Here is an 18,082-nt window from a genome sequence, read left to right on the forward strand (position 1 = left end):
ATCAGAACATCCGCACATCCCCTTTCACCAGGTCACTGGCGTGATTTTATCGACACACTTTCATAGGAATGCCTTGCTCCACGATTCTTCTTTAGCCCTATAATTGTCTAAATCAACAAGAACATTTGCACTATCAACAGTCTCCATATGACTTGCTACTTGGTCAATGAATTCAAGTGCTTCAAGTTGTTGTACGTGGCTTAGCAGATGTCCTTGGGAACCTGGATCTAGTAAGGCAGCAGCCAGATGTATTGGAGCAATAGCAAATTCTTTGCGCTGCGCCGCCTTTTCCAGTACTTGCGTCTCTTCGGCATGTGACAGTAGAGACGCTGGAAGAGTTTTACTTAGACTACTCTCAATATCCTCAAAAGCATACAATGCTTTGTGTGTTAGTGGATCGTCTCCCTCTAGCTGTGTAATCCAGGAAACAATCGGTCGCAGAACATCGGCTAATGATGTCACTCTTGTCCAGTAAACATCATCGTCCAACAGGCTGTTCTTCATATCACGAGGTAAAGATGAGGCAGCTTCGTTTACTGCAAATGTTTGCAGGCTTACTTTACATGCTAACACTCAATAAAGCATCCAAGAGAAGTGTAGAAACCATTTTATTAAAAATAAAATAAATTCCCCGTTTTCGGGAATATTTCAGGTCGGGGAATATTCCTGTTCCCGGGAATATTCCCCGGGGAATATTCCCGGGTCTACATCACTATATATATGTACGTCGATCTTCTGTTATTTAGATTCTTATTTCGATCGGAATCAAGTGCTTGATTCACTCGGTGTCTTTCTTGGGCATCCCCGAGTTCTTCTACCACTGACTTATCCGTCTAATATTTGCCTGCTACTCATTTCTATTCGCATGTTACACATTCTAACCACCCATGCATCCATTTCTTTTTTTGTCCATTGGTAGTTTTTCCGATATCTGCAAATCCTGTAAATTTAATACATTTAAATTTTTTAACTCGCAGCAATTATCATTTTGCCACGTAAATTATAATTTTTAAGTTACTCAACACACGTACTTCATGCGGGCGAAAACAAGGGTCCCAATCAAGATAATGGATGTAGTTTTACACAGCTATATCTTAAAATAACACAGTCAGTGTCGGGCCACTTAGTAGTTTTTATTTGTAAAAAATCACGTTTATCGTGATTCGCACAAAGCATTACAAAAAACTTTCGATTCTTTGTTGCGATAAGTATAAGGATATATTTATTACTCATTCTACGGATTTAAATATAGTTTCCTCTTGATAAAATATTCTTCCACGCAAAAGACAATAATTTGAAGATGTGGAAGACTTGGTACACATTTTGAAATAGATATACCGTACATAATATATCGTACCTACATATAGTCGAGACTCTTACGAATAGATTAATATAAATTAAAATTAATAAATAATATAAAATTAATAATAATAATAATAATTAATAATAAATAATATAAAATTAATAAATAATTAATTAATAAATTATAATCTAAATTCGCCAACATAACACATACAACCACACACAGACACACACGCACACGTACACACACACAAACACTCACACACACCTCTCTCCTTCCCCAGCACACTAATTAACTTAAGTTAACCGTAAATGTATAATATACCTCCTATGTATATATGTCAGCGACATGTCATTGGTACCAATTATTATTCTAACTTTTATAACTTTGTAACTATTGTCATCTATGTAATTATGTACTGTTTGTTTCTGCAATAAACAAAATAATAAAAATAAAATAAAATTATCGCAATGCCTTCTCTGCCATTCAAGTAGGACCGGCCCAAAAGGTAGAACTACCCTTCTCATAGGAAGTGTGTTAATATTCGAAAAAGTTTTAAGGGTGTTAGCACGTCTTGATTTCGTCCTCAATATTCTCAGAAAAAATGAAAAAATATTGTTGAGAAAGGTAGCAATAGGCAGTTTGTTGAATAAGCTGTGCACCATGTGGCCTGAGATGTCCAAAATCTGCTTACTTACACACCTTACTCTCTATTACGTGTTGCAACATGTGCGTATGTTCATTCAGAATATCGCAATGTTTCTTGAACCTCTGTATTAGCAAAGCTGGCACAGAGAAAGGATTTGCTCAGCTGTAACGACCAGGAAACGTGCGTGCATAACTTGGCTACAAAGTCATTTAGAGATGCTTAAATTTGCTACATTTTCGTTTAAACTTTGGACATTGTCGTTAATATTTGTTTATATTCTGTTTGTTGAAATGATTGTGTTAATAACTAATAACTGTCCGTTTTACGCTTTCCTCGTTGTTTGTCGCTCGCTGGTTCTAGATTTCCGCGTTTTTCTTGGTGTTGATAGAGTTTTAAGGTTTTCTATATTTGGTCCGATGGGACGATTGGTCGATTGACTCTTTCATTCAAGTGCGGACTTGGTTTTTCTTGACTTACACTTTAGCTATCCTACACATAACGTGCAGGATGGCGATGAGAATGAGGAGCACCGTGTCGGAGGCAGTGGCGGGGTCGCTTGCCGCCCAGCGGAGCGCTGCCGGCAGGGCGGTCGGGCGGTCGGGCGGCTGGGCGGCAGAGCGGCAGGGCGGACGGGGGCTCGGGCCGTGAGTCAGGCGGCCAGGAATAGCCCGGGCCGGGGCGGGGAGGGCGCCGCCCGGATCCCGCCAGTAGCGGCCACATCGCCGACGACAGAACCGTATCTCTCTGAAGCCGCTCAGTGACCGCACGCGGCCGTATACCCCGCTCTAGTACCCGCTCGCAAGCAAGAGCACGCCTGTCTCGTTCCCGTGCCCTGTGCCGCGGTGTGATTATGTAGACTGAATGTATGTTGGTTATCGATGGGAGTGTTCCGCTGTCCGCTGTCCGGGGGCCCTAGCAGCAGTAGTGTGGCGACGCTAGCAGCGACAGGTGCAGCAGGGACTCCGGCCCCCATGCGGCAGGTGTGAGCGCAGGGCGGCCTGGCCAGGCCTAGAGCCATGCCAGTCCGCGAACGCTGTGGAGAGCCCGAGTCCAAGCGTTGCAAGCATTGCCACGGTCTGTACTAAGACCCACCCCGACCCGCAGTGTTGTTGTGCTCTCATGTTGTTTGTGTTCAATGGACTAACAACAGCGTACTGTGTGTTGAGTGTATTCCGTGTGCATTATTAACAAACAAACCCATGGTGACATGCCTTAGGAACTGTAGGTATTGAATGTAGGTATTCTATCACTAACCTTGCTGTTGTAGCACCCGCTTATTTCACTTAAGATATATTTCCCAAATTCAAATGGTTTGTATAAATATAACATACATAGCATCTGCAAACTTGAATAATTTTAAACACCAATTATTTTAAATTCACATTATAATATTTTATTGGCGCGCACTATTGAATTCTCAATTGCCAATATGTACTTCTCCTGTGAGCCATAAACTGATGAAATTGTGTAATGTTACAAAGAATTCTCATTTGCAAGTCGTGGAGATGGTCTATTCTTGATGTTATTTGTAAAAACTGTTTGAAAACAGGAATCTTTCAGTATTTCCAATAAGATTCCTCTCGTCCAAAAGACATGGAAGTATGAAATGGACGTGAACTGGGAACCGAGTACCAGCGATGTATTAATCCTATCACGCTCTAATTGCTCAGTTCGCATTCGGTGCCCATAAAATTATTCCAATTTGTTATTTTAACCTAAGAACGAATAATATTTGCTGAATGCGAACGATCGAAGCAATTTCCATAAATACAGTCACCTAACGTACATACCTGTTTTTACTTAATTCTGTTAAAATTTCAGTTTATAATAAATAATAATATAATGGCTTTACTACCCGGCTTCGCACGAGATTTAGATTGAGAATATGATGTATTTTTTTTGACAGTTGAATCGATATTTCAAAGGTCCTTGATGGAGATGATTTTGCGAACTGAAAACAGTAATTTTGACCTACATATTATAGGCAAAAAAGCAGTATAATTATAATGAAGACGAAACTCATCGTTCAATAGTTTTTGCTGCTTGCGATAAACAGATTATTTGCTTTATAACTAACTAGTAACTAGTTAATTATTATTTGTAGTTGAAATTTTTTTCTAGTTGCAACCCTTGGCAATTATTTTTATTGCTTATTTAACAAATTATGTCATAAACTAAATTCATCTAATTCAATGCTTGATTACTATTTAAACTGATTTTATTGTCATATTCCTTGACCAACATTTTGTGAGTTTTGCAAGAGATAAAAAATGGTTTGCATTTAATAAAATCAACATAGTTACATTTTTAAATTTAAATTTTAACAGATGGTAATAAAGATGTCAATCTAAAGACATACTTGCTTAGATGTTGTGGTGGAACTTAAATAACATTTTTTTCTATTATTTTAGACTAGAGTTTAGCCGAAATTGTTGATTAATATAATATTGGCTTGTTAACAATCCACATTTGTATATATTATTAAAAAACTAAGCAATTGTCAACATCTTCTATTATGGTCTGTCGAGTAAAATTGCTCGAGTAATACTTGTTTATGTTTTTTTTTTATGAGCTGCTTTCGTTTTACGAAATAATCGACCCGCTGATTCAATCCGAAGGCCAGATTTGCTTCCATATTGGGAGAGTTGTTTTAGGTTAAGATGTTAGGCTCGAAAGTAACTGTTATAATAGATCATAGTGCCGCCAATAACCAGTGTAATATGGTCCTTCCACCGATAGTTCTGTCGCAACGTCTCTTTCTGTTATACTCCTCGTTTATGAGAAAGAGGGAGGGATTCCGACGAAGCTATCAGCGGTACGAATTCATTATTCAACGGGAATTAACTATTTGTGATTAATGTGGCCGTTACGCCATTTTTGATAGATATTAATGATAGGCGGATTATATTAAGTATTCAGTATTTTTTGTCCTTAACATTTGTGTCGGAACTTTCTATAAATTTTTATTTAATTCGTTGCGTAATTTTTGGTTAGACACTTTAACATCTGTTGTTACGTTTGTTGTCTATCAAGATGGCGCATCGTTATTTGTATCGCGGCGTGAAGATATGAAAATTAAAATATAAATTTTTCATGAGAATTATCGAGTTTATGTATAGGCTAACAATAACGTATATTATACAAAAGCTTAAAAAAGCTAAGTAGCTTTGAATGATGTTATGAATGTATGCATAGTTTAAAATGTAATGATTACGTACTTTGCTACCAGATTTCAATACTCTTTTTCCTTACAGAACAAACAATATGACTTCTTGCATAGGATAAAGAATAACACTGTAGGAGTAATCTTAAGAACATGACCGTTGAATGTTGTATTATTATTTTTAAGTTTGTTATAGTAATTTTATTGCGCTATAAAAATGTTATTTATGTATTTTACGCCTATTAAGGCTTTTACATACATATATAACAATATTTATGAAATTATACTTGTAAATAGTGCAGGAAATGACTGTTTAAAATACTTGCACAAAAATATGTATGTAAATAAAAATATTGTTGAATTTGATCCATACAGTATGTAGGTACGAAATATAAAAATTAAAAATCCAAAATATTTTTTTCTTTCAGCCGACAAAATACTGTTAATGTGTTAGTCAATTTAAATAGCTTTATCAAAATATACCCCTACTCGATGAAAAAAACTTCAATAAGGTATGCTTATATGTATATTGAAATTGATGTACTAAATATATCAACAACATCGGAGTATTTGTTTCCTAGCTGTTGAATCCGTCGCATAGGAGGATGTTATACTTTTTCCGACTTTATGTCCGGGTTAAATCTTCCCAACAGGAAAAACTAAGCCCTTCCACACACTTTTCCACAAATGATCATCTAGTCAATCCACATTATGCAAGTGAATTATATAAGCATAATAAATACAAAACAATACAAGAACAACACGTCAAATCACCAAAGATCAAATGGGAAAATAATTCACCGACTCCAGATATTTTGATATCAGAGGGTTCGGCTCGGTAGAACTTCTACTTGGACCTATAAATTATTATCATTATTAACATAAGAAGTTCCCCGTTTCTTGTTCCAATTATTTGCCCAATTGTGGCTTAAATTTCCAATACGAAACTGTGTTTACGAAATTTAATTGGTATGGATATCTGAGATGTAGGCGAGGGTAAGTGAGACGGAGCGCTGGGTCGAGTAAATAAATGTGTGATATTAGGCTAAATGGAACATTTGTTTCCATTCAAATTTGTATGGATGGCTCTTTTAGTTTTCATTTTTATTCTATGGCGTCTTATTTTTTTACAATTTAATGTTATTCACATAATATGTATCAAAGCACCATAGCTCATCAGGAAATGACGTTGGGAGAAGATAAAAGTTGAACTAAAAACATCGCAGAGAAGTCAAATTTTATTAAGCCAGCTAACGTGAGAGAGTTTTTGCAGCTTCAGAAACACAGATTTTCTGCTCTACAGTTAATAATAATCTGGCATATAAAATACAGCTAAGAACTATGGTGCAGACTGATCGTGGTTTAGTCATAAATTTCAAATCACTTGTTTCATAAATATTTTAATTACAAAAATGTATGAAATTCGATTTAAGGATATACATAGTTTTACTAACGTAGGGAACTGAATAAGTCATATTATGATTTGTTACCTTACTCATGCTAAATTCCAGATTTATAAATTAACCTGCAGTAGAAAAGTAGCTCCAATCTTTTATATGGTTCTTTTTATTGATACCCACGTACATAGAATAAAGAAAAACACAAGAAATGAGATGTGGGCAGGATTTGTGATCCAAAAGTCTGTCCAATCAGGCCTTAAATTTCCAATACAAAACTGTGTTTCGTAATTATGATTTTCAAATGGGATGGCAATATATGGTGTCGGGGAAGTGTAAGAGAAACGGATCGAATGCTAAATGGGGTGGTACCAAAATGTATTCAGTCCGTTGTTGGTATCCATTCAAATCTACATGCAAAACATTTCTAGTATGTATTATCTATTCAGTACCTACGTATATGAATCCAGATGACAAATGGCTTGTTTTTTTGTTTGTTTGTCAGTTGTCATCTGCCGTATTAGCTATTACTATTTTTATTTGACACATGCAACCTTGCTGTCCCTTGTCCTCCAGTTGCTGTGTGGTCTTGTTGACTTGGTATTGCCAACCAACCTGTAACTACAGAACTAAAAAACTAGTGATTTTCGCCCACCCTCTTGGCCGACCGCCGGTTACGGTATCTGCATATATTTACTATTTACCAGGATATGTGTGAGTACTTTACGAGTCATTTACCGCCCTACTGTTTTGTATTTTGTTATGTCCGCCCTTGAAAATATTATTCACTCGAATAAATTTGGAATCAATTCATTAAGACAGTTCGCATTCATTCAATGTGATTCATTTATCTTTATTCAAGCGAACTTTAATCTTCCAGTACCAAATAATTATGTAAAAAAAAAATTTTTTCTCATTCATTTTGATTCATAAAACAAACATCGGGACATCTGCCCGTTTTGATTGTTGAAAGCGTCCGTTAGAACAGGAGATAATCGATAGTTACCGTTGTAGAAAAGCACAGCTCATAATATTTATATTACACAACTTAGGACTGGTTGTTTCAAAGAATTTCGAAGTTAATTTTCATGTTCTGTGAAAGATTTTTTCAAATTCTGTTATTATTTCAGTTCTGTTAAGAAACTAGCCTATAATGATATAGTAACAGAACTTGAATAGGACTTTCACAGAACCCGAAAATGAACGCTGAAGTTTGATGAATTGGTCGAATTCTCCATCAAACAACCCATCCTGAATTTCCAAGTTAGTTGAATAAATGCAAGAATTAGGCTGATATTTTTTAAACTTGCGTATTTATTTTGAAACACGCGAGACTGTCATGCATTTAGTATCCGTGGTGATGAAGTACGACATTATAATAATAATATGTTGGAATTTTTGGTGACAGGCGGTAACGATGCCAAAAGTATTATTCAATTTTCATTATGCGAATGGACGTAAATCCGTTCCGTCGCTTCGCCTGCCTCAATGTATGGTCGGAGTCTAGTCCATCCACTCTTTCAGCTGCATGCTATCCTTGTAGCCCTTTCACAATATATCAATAAAAGTTTTATCGATATTGTCGTCTAAATAAAGTATATTTAGTCGACGTGAACTGTTGTTTGTTCATTCTAGTCCATTCACTCTGTCAGCAGCATGCTATCCTTGTAGCCCTGGCACAAGATGTCGATAAGGTTTTTATCGATAATGTCGTCTAAATAACGCATATATAGTCGATGTGGACTGTTGTTAGTTCATCCTAATCCATCCACTCAGTCTGCAGCATGCTATCCTTGTAGCCCTTGCACAAGATATTGATAAATGCTTCATCGATATTGTCGTCTAAATAAAGCATTTTTAGTCGACGTGAACTGTTGTTTGTTCATTCTAGTACAAGCGGTAAACTGGTGAGTCAATATCATCTTTGGAGTCGGTTTGTGGTCTGATTTTTAAAAATAGGTCTCTTGGGGTTTAATATCAGCTGTTTTGTGTATTTTAAAATGCCGGGTATACCGGCACTAAAAGTTTTTTTCAAACCGGACGAAAAAATGGAAAAATTTCAAATTAAAAAAAGTTTTTTTGTTTTCTGTGATCTACATTCACGAGTTTTCTGCTTGTACTTCGAGTTTCTGGACACCGTGATACAAATAAAAATTGAACTTTTGGAGTATTTATAGAAGTCCCATAAAATTCATATTATGCACTGTTACATGTGCGAGCATAAACTTGTACAAAGTAGCCATCTCTACATGGACGAGTAAGTCGTTAAAGGAACACGTTATGGGCATAGTGCGATGTTGTTAGTTATTGCCGGCGTGTCCGTAGCAGCACGCTTGTCAAATGCACCGCTGTCCCGCATCAGAACGAATTTTCCCTCTATTTCAGAATGGGTTTGTATGATGTATTCTTGAGTCCTCGATACTGGATTCCCCACAGAAATGCGGAAAACAGATTCCGCTTTTTTCCCCTAGAATATTGGAAATTTCTGCATAATTTGGCCCCATTTCGTCAACATTTCAGAATTCCCATAGATTTTTTTCCCTAAAAAATATTTTACTCCCCTAGATGTAGGAAAAATCTCTGCGGAACTGGGAGCGACTCTCACAATTGACTTGACAACACTAATCTAATACAACGGCGGAATATTTTCGTCGCGATACGGCGTGATTATAATCCCGAGTTTGTTATTTTTGGAACTAAACTTAACACGCTCCCATCCCGTTCCAACTTCACCATTCCTGTAAGGCAGCGATACTACAACTTTTTGGGTTTTTACCACTTTCTCATCAAATAAAATCCGAAAGCTCTCCTGAAAGGACACAATTCACCTTTCCGTACCTCATAACTCGTAACATTCCCTATACGCGGAAGACATAGGACTGTATTCCAAAAATAATATAACATTCTTTTTGGGAGCGTCATTTCAGAAACCGAGCGTTAAATTTATTCATGCATTCAAAATGTTTTATGCTTTTCTTCAATTTCTTTGAAAATTTCACGCCGTTTATACCGTTGCGTAGTTGGCATTTCACGTGCATTTTTCGAGCAGTTTTCACGCCATTTACACGGCACTGGAACGTTTCGCGAGTTTTGCGTATCAGTCCGTAAACCTCGTTTGCCCGCACCTTCCACACGGTCCCTCTATTCCTCACCAAGTTGTCTTTTTGCCGATCGCTGGCCGCCGAGAATCTAGACTAGACCTTATCGCATTATCGACCAGGAACTCAGATGACCAAAATAATACGTCCCGGTCTTTTTAATCAGTTTTTGTTTAGCACCGCCACAGGAAGACATTATGCATTAGTTCCAAATGCAAGACGTTCACTTTGTCACGCAACTAGCTATGAATATCCATCCACCTTAATACCAGGAACTTAAACGAATCGTTCATTTGAAAACACCTCTTGTACATCTTCTGTACATAGACTATTCTGAGGTAATCAATAAAAAATACTGTTTATTTACTGTTTTACTCTAAAATTAAAAAAAAAAATCCTCTAAATTTTTTAATGTTTTTTGTCAATTGAATTTAATTTCTTTTTCTTCTTCTGATGTCATGAGTAATCAGAAGTTGGTTATCAATTTAGAATGAGGGTATGGGTACCGCCGCCCTGGAAACCATTTATTGGACATCCAACACATCTGCTATAGGTAACCCTAAAAAAAAGTGGTTCGCTACGTTTGGTGACTTGGCAGGGGTGCCCGGGTTCATGGGGGTTGAGGTATGTCGAGGTCTTGGCGTCGGATGCGTCTGCCCATCTACTGCGTGGCGGGCCGGATCGGGAGAGACTGGTTGAAGAAGGCCTTTTGACCTCTCTAGCCGGACTCTCGACCATCGTCTTGCAGCGCAGTTGGAGGGATGGATTCATATGTCCGTAACTCCTGCCCACACTGACTCCCAGATTCTTACCCTTCATTCCTTTTCCCTTCCCAGAACTTCCTCTCCTTCCATTCCTTAAAAAGACCCTCCACGCAGCATCCCCCTAGATGACATAAGTCCCGAGGGAAATTATTTTCCACAGAGCTTCATCTGTGGAGCTAATTGGACAGCGAATAATAGAAATCATTGATCCCGTTTTGATGATGTTAGGCAATATGGCGACCGTCTAACGTTTATTTGACGAAGAACACTCCCATTCGAAAAATGTGGTCATTTTCAAATAACTTCTTCAAATGAGGCCCGAAACAATGAACAAACATCGTGGTGTTCTGCTACGGCATAGTTCTATTGAATTTATCAAGGTTTTCTGAACAAAATCGACATAGTTCGCTGCTACTTTCTGACGCATGTTGATAAATATTTACGTTCGGACCATCCAAATTTAGCCCGTGAAATTATTATTGCACTCCAGCAGTGATTTCTCTAGTAGTTACCTAACAATGTTGCTTTTGCTAACTGTTTTCCCGAAAATTGCATCCGAAAATTTACTTTGATACAGAGTGGAAAATATAATTCGGAAAATTCCTCGGCATTTAGTAATCGCGGCTCGAGCCGTTCCTGTCGTCGAATTTCCGCGCAGATGACGTCAGAAGGAAAGAGAGTCTTGTATTATATTATAAACTTGCTGACGGGTACCCGGCGTTGCTCCGGGTGTAAATTCTAGTGTACCTGAAAGCTGCGTGCATTTTTAAGGTGGAAATAATATAAGTGTTTATTTAACTTGATCGCGGCATGTCTTCCTCGGGTGCCCTCGATTTCCACGGAATACATTCTCCTTCCACATCTTTCTGCGTTCATCACGTACGCCTCATTTTAATACAAATAATTATTTGATTCATTTTTTCCCCGGTTTTTTCTACCATTCACTTCACGTAGTATCATGAAATCCACATTAATACTGTTAAAAAACTACATTGTGTCGAATTTAATTCGACTCTGTATCTCAATCCAGTGTAGAGATAATGCGTTTAGTCTTCCTCGACTTTTTCTACCTTTCACTTCTGTATAACATAATGTAACCTTCTTCCTATTTAGTATTCTTTGCTATCATTACTCACACCTACATTAGAAGGAGGTAAGAACTATAATTTTCATCCCAGACGCAATTAACAAGACATTTTAAGGACATATGTAATAGGTATATTAAATATGTATTATTTAATTTAGAACCATATAACTTTTAGTAAAATGTACTGTGAATGTGCCAATAAATATATAACAAATAGGTGCTGCTAAAAAACTACATTATATAAACTATGATTCGACTCCATATCTCTTTACAATGCAAAGATAATGAGTTAAGTCTTCATCGTGCTTCGCCGACTTTTTCTACAATTCACTACCGTATACCATAAGTTACTGTTAAAAAACTTTACATTATACGAGGCGTATCCAGAAAGTAAATGTACTGAGGCTCTCACGACCGAATGAATTTTATTTTCGACATGTTGGCTACACTTACGTGTAGCCTGACTCTTCCCCTCCGCAACGAGACCGGTTCAAGGTCAGTACGTTGAGAAGTGTCGACGCGACAAGACGTTTCGTGAAAAATGTCAATCCACTCTCCCGCCAAGTGCGAAATACGCGGCGTCATCCTTTATCTCGTTTGGAAGGGAAAACCTCCGTTTGAGGTTTATAATTTGGTGAAAACTGCATATGGTGATAAAGCTATGAATCGTACGAGTATTTACAAGTGGTATCGCGAGTTTAAAAATGGTTCTCACCTCTTCACCCTCCGCCAAAAAGTTCAAAACCACAATTTCAGCCAAGAAAATTATGGCATCCGTGTTTTGGGACTGTCAAGGCATAATTTTGATTGAATATCTGCCTCAAGGGGAGACCATCAACTCTGCAAGATACTGTGAGACCCTACAAAAATTCAGTACACTTACTTTCTGGATACGCCTCGTATATTCTTTAATTCGTCTCCATACCTCATTTCAATTGCAGAGATAATGCGTTAAGTGTTCCTAAGGTGCCTCCGACTTCTTCATTCAAACCGCTCTCTAAACACTTCTGACAATAATAAAAATAATCTTTGAAAATTTCAGCAAAATCGGTTTAGTCGTTTTTGAGTCTATGGGGGACAAACAAAGCCACATTAGTTTTTATATATACATATAGAATATTATATATGGTTTACGGATCATTCTCTCAGACTCCCAGAGTCTTCTATATACAATGTTGTGATCGACGTCATCGGGAATATGGCAACGCTTTGGAAACGAATCTATGAATGGGGAACGTCGATGGCTTAACGTTATAAATAATTATAATCGCCGCACTTGTTTCATAAGTTATGTGGATGTGTTGGATGGATAAGGCTAGAAGCCGCCATTTTTGTTACTTAAGGCGATGCCATACGTAGTAATGCAAAATCATGTGTTTTTGGTTTGAAAATTTGGTCGCCTAGAAATGTTTCAGATGCTTTAATTAAATACTGCGAGTAGAATACACCTTGGCCTTTGAAATAATCGAGTATTTTTTTATTTAAGTCTTTATAAGCCCAGAAAAAAATAATGTATAGGCCTATGAAAACTGCTTTAAAATTCTAAATCTCCTACTTACGAACCCCTTTTTCGGTTATGACTTTATTGTATAATGTGGCAAATTAAGTTATTTATAAAATGATCGGAAAAAAATTAAATATTTATGCCTGAACATCCACAAAATAAAATAAAAGGCACTTTTTGGCTATGTTTTTTTCTTGCATAAATCAAAACAGGCGGATGGTGTTAAGCGGGAATTTAAACCTTATCGCCATCTACGTAAGGGTTGTTATTGATAGCGGCTCAATTTAAAATATTACACGACGTAGTGCATCGCCTTAATGCTTAGTTACTATAATACAGTTACAATGATAATTACACTATTTAAAAATATCTTTCCGATTCTATGTCCGGGTTAAATCTTCCCCACAGGAAAAACTAAACCCTTCCACACACTTTTCCACAAATGATTATCTAGTCAATCCACATTAGGCAAGTGCATTATATAAGCATAATAAATACAAAACAATACAAGAACAACACGTCAACTCACCAGAGATAAAATGGGAAAATAATTCACCGACTCCAGATATTTTCATATCAGAGGGTTCGGCTCGGTAGAACTCCTAACAGGGCCTATAAATCCTACTGATCCCTAACCATAAATATTTAAAAAATCTTTCGTTATCCTACATGTATTTAAAATGACTAATTTTTGCATTTTTTTATATTAATTTTTTGATAGATCTAATACGCCAAAATTTTTAATGAGAGAGCTAGGTATAATGCCAGTAGCCGAAATAACAAATGGTAATTTTTTTATAGTCTGAGAAACAGATTTTTGAATTTATTAATTTTATTAATTTTTTTATTACGTTTTTAATTAAATGTGGCTATATTATTTTTGATATTAGCTTCACACATGCCATCTTTGAAGATGCTGTGTGGATGTCTTTTTAAGGAAAGGAATGAGATAACGTTCTGGGAAGGAAAAAGGTATGAGGGGAAGGTAGGATTCTGGTAGTCAGTGTGTCCAGGAGTGACACATGTATAAATTAATCATTCCCACTGCGGTGCAAGACGATGTTTCGAGAAAGTCCTTTTGGCGAGGTAAAAACATCTCCCTCAAGCGACTAGGGTGACCTACAGCAGAGGTGTTGGTTATCTAATAAATGGTTCCCGGGGCGACGGCACCCATACCCGGCTCCCAAATTGAAATAATGGCCTAACCACAGTTTGATAATGCCATTGAACGCGGAAACAATAATAAAACTAAAATAAGTACTGATTTTAAAATAATTTTATTAAATTTAGATTTAAAATAAATAAGAAAAAAAATCGAGTGCTCAAGCCTAGTAAGGTGACTCCATGGTGACTTAGCTAATTCTTCACATTTCCGAATTATTTCGTGGAATATTTTATAGCAAAATTTTTTATTACTCAACACAGTGACAATTCAACACACTTTTAAAAAGTGATATAAATTCATTAGATACGATGAAATTTTTTTTTAACCTAATGCAACCTACTTAACCCAGTCAATAAAGTTTTTGTTTCATCACTTTCCATGAGTTTATATAACTTTTTAAAGATGTGATGAATTATCATTGTGATGATAATAATATATATCTTGTGTAGCGTTCTTCTTTGTAATGATTATGTTGGTTAGTTAGTTCTCTCCCCAAGAGTCCCCCTACCTGGAGGCATTATTTAAAAGTCAAGGAAACTGTCTCGCCACTCGATTAAGTGACGTTGCGGAATGGGTCGAAGGAAGGGAATATTTAAAAGGTTCTGATCAAATGAAGGAGAACATACATAGCTGGTGGTTAGTTCCACTTACAAGTCTTAAGTAAGAACGAGCCTAAAGAATGAATCCAACAACGGGTGTTGTATTTCTGTCTGTGTAGTCTCGCTCGTTCACTGGTATGCTGTAATACCTGTAAAATAGACTCGGCATGTTTGAGCAGGTTTATAGCAGCTTACCTAGGTGTGCCTCATCTGATAGGTGATTAGATACCTAATTCAATCTTCGGGTGATTTTGAGATCAGATTAAGCTTCTGCTAGTCTGTATATGAATAAAGAGAACGCTCAGCTTTTTGGAATCCCGATATACCCCGCTTCAATGAAGACCCAGCCACTTTGGCTGGTGTGAAATACACACTACAAACAACTGAATGTTTACATTTGACCGTCTTACCAAGTGTTAACATCTTTGGTCCATTCATGCGTCTCCTGAAGATGAGATGAGCGGTGGCAGAGAACAAAGATGGCGATGGTAATGTCATGCCCAAACGACGCTATTACAGCGTCGTTTTGGCGAATATATTTGGCAAAGCGTCTCGGCGCGTCGCCGGCGCACTCTGCGGATAACTTTGCTCGGTTCGATTTGAGAATATTTTAATTGAATGTTGGCCATCGATGAGGAATTTCATTCTGGCGATTAAAATTAGCGGAGCAATTTATTGTTATTTGTGTTTTATGTTCCAATAATTATTCATAAATAATTTTCATTCGCTTGAATTGCAAGTCAATTTAAACGGGCCATTAAAATAAATTATTCAATAAAAACTTTGGATTCGGTTTGCGGTTCTCATGGCCAATAAATAGTATTATGTTGGTTCATTTTTTGTACATCGAGTGGTATTATGCCTCCTTCCTTCGTGAGACAACGTTTCTAAAGGTGTTACAGTTTCCATCATCACCACTCGTATACTCTGATTGTACATTGGGTGGCACCCCATTCCAACAAGATACCTGATTGTTCCAGTAGAATTAGAAACTCCGGCTTAATTTATAATTTTAGTTTCTTATATTCCTAACTAGCGTCACTCCTTCGTACATTTTCTTCAGTTTTCCAGGTAAATGTGACGAAGTTGTCGATCATTTCAAGGCCACAGATCATTTCAAGGCCACAAGTAGACAGTAAACTTATATGTAATACGCACATTTCTTCAATCACTACCAGATCTTACAAAATGTTAGGTTTCATACTGCGTCTGAGTAAATTATTTAAAAATCCACGTACGCTAGTAATGCTTTATTCCTCACTAGTCAGAAGTACACTGGAATATGCATCGCCTGTCTGGAATCCCAAATACACTTACTATGTCAATAATATATAGCGCATACAAAATAAATTCAAGTACCTAGGTTATAAATACAACAAATCTACACTCTCCAATCCCTGAAATCCAGGCGAACGGTAGCTGACATGACATTTCTCCATAAAATAATACACAACGAAATTGACTGCTCAGAACTTCTATCCCAAATAAATTTTAACACCCCATCTAAAAGAACTCGACACACCAACCTTTTTTACACAACTAGTAATAATACAAACGCTGCAGCCAATTCCCCTATTTCTCGCATCCTTCAAACATTCAACTCAATTCAAACAAGCACAAATACCGATATATTTTTTGATTCTCTCCCTCTATTTAAGAAAAACTTTTTTAGCACACTGAATTCGCCCACATAACACATACAACCATACACAGACACACATGCACACGTACACACACACACAAACACTCACACACACCTCTCTCCTTCCCCAGCACACTAATTTAACTTAACTTAAAAATGTAACTTAACCGTAAAATGTATAATATACCTCATATGCATATATGTCAGTGACATATCATTGGTACCAATTTAACTTTTATAATTTTGTAACTATTGTCATCTATGTAATTATGTACTGTTTGTTTCTGCAATAAATAAAAATATAAATATAAATCATAATAATATATTTCAAGTTCCGTTGGGACCGTTCCATCTTAATTAAACGAAATCTAAATTTACTTGAACACGTCGAAAATACTATATTTTTATGCAGGTTTGTTTTTACCGCAAAATATGCAATTCTCGGGTTTTTCCTCATTTGTAAAGTCAACACCTCGGAATCCTGGCTAGTCAGCCACCAGTCTTCTGACTGTTCTGGTGATATGGTACACGAAGGCGCCATGTCATGTTTTATTTTCGGATAGCTCCCAAACTAGAGCACTCGGATTCTCAGCTGGACAGCTATTTGAAGTTACTAATGCCTGATGATTTTGTCCGCCTTGTAAAATTTTAACAGCGTAAAACCTTTAGTTTATGTATGGATATGTTGACAAAAAAGTCTTTGGAATCCTTTCCGTCAAAAGTTGATGAAAACGGTTCAATGGTATTTTGCCACAATTCAATCCTTTTAAGTGTTTTTTTCTGACTCTTCTTTTAATCTGGATATATGGAAGCCGAACTGGGTGGCCATATAATTCACATATCGGTCGGTCAGTGGTTGAGTTGACATCGCGTTCTGAGTCCCACCAAGGCGTAGTGTGTTCAATTCCTCGGCTGGCTAACTCCTCCATCACAACACAAGCAACATTTTCCGTTTACTGTGGTGGTAGTAGAAGATTTTCACATATTGTCAGGTTATTCGTAACCCGGGAATTTTTTCTTTATTTTAAAAAAATAATAAATTATTACATTGTAGGTCTTTTGATGAGTCACAAAAATTTCTTTGAGTGGCTATGAATAAATCATTAGATATTGTCACCAAAGTATGACTGCACGAATTTTTGAGGTATTTAACTAAAGATGAAATTGGTGCGTCCTCGTAAGATAAGCCTAATGTATCATAAAGAACTGACTGAATCATGCCTTATTCTCTCTCCTGATAATAATGTATTATTACACTACATACACTCATATATCTGCACATTCCATCTATACCATGTAGTTAGGGAACTATACACAGTTTGACAAATAATATTAATAGAAAAACATTGAGGGCCCTGCAATGATTGGACTACCGAGACGGTTCAAAGATATAAGGGTGTTACTTAATGTGGAACTATTGTCAAACTACGTATGTATTATTTTTCACGTTACGCACCTGTGTTTAGAAATTACTTTCCGAAAGCAGATGATTTTGCATCACATTCGGCGTAATTTTTTGACGCTTTTGAACGAGATAATTGCATGGGATGTATTTTCATTAGATTTTTTAGATGTACATATAAATTGAAGCAGTCTACTAAATATCAAAACAAAATAAAACACGCATATTGCGAATAAAAAAAAATCTTCTAAAAAAAGCGTTACCGTTTGTCCTGTTAAATTTGAAAGCTAAGCAAAACCTATCATCTGA

The 18,082-nt window shown here is 36.7% G+C and overlaps 1 protein-coding gene across 2 annotated transcripts in view; it reads left to right on the forward strand.

Moving 5' to 3' along the window:
- The window catches only part of Mrtf (Myocardin-related transcription factor), a 161,742-nt gene that overhangs the window by 11,211 nt on the left and 132,449 nt on the right, over positions 1 to 18,082 (forward strand). The window contains exon 1 of one of the 2 annotated variants that reach the window (XM_089633449.1): positions 2,690 to 3,026. The exons of the other annotated variant lie outside the window; for it this stretch is intronic. Within the exon in view, the coding sequence (XP_089489575.1) occupies positions 2,969 to 3,026 (58 nt within the window). The 5' untranslated portion in view covers positions 2,690 to 2,968. Of the gene's footprint in view, positions 1 to 2,689; positions 3,027 to 18,082 lie in introns of those variants that run through there. 2 annotated transcript variants of the gene reach the window in all.

This window comes from Hesperophylax consimilis, chromosome 7 (assembly GCF_061612785.1).
Source record: "Hesperophylax consimilis isolate HC1 chromosome 7, BYU_Hcon_1.0, whole genome shotgun sequence".
NCBI classification, from domain to species: domain Eukaryota; kingdom Metazoa; phylum Arthropoda; class Insecta; order Trichoptera; family Limnephilidae; genus Hesperophylax; species Hesperophylax consimilis.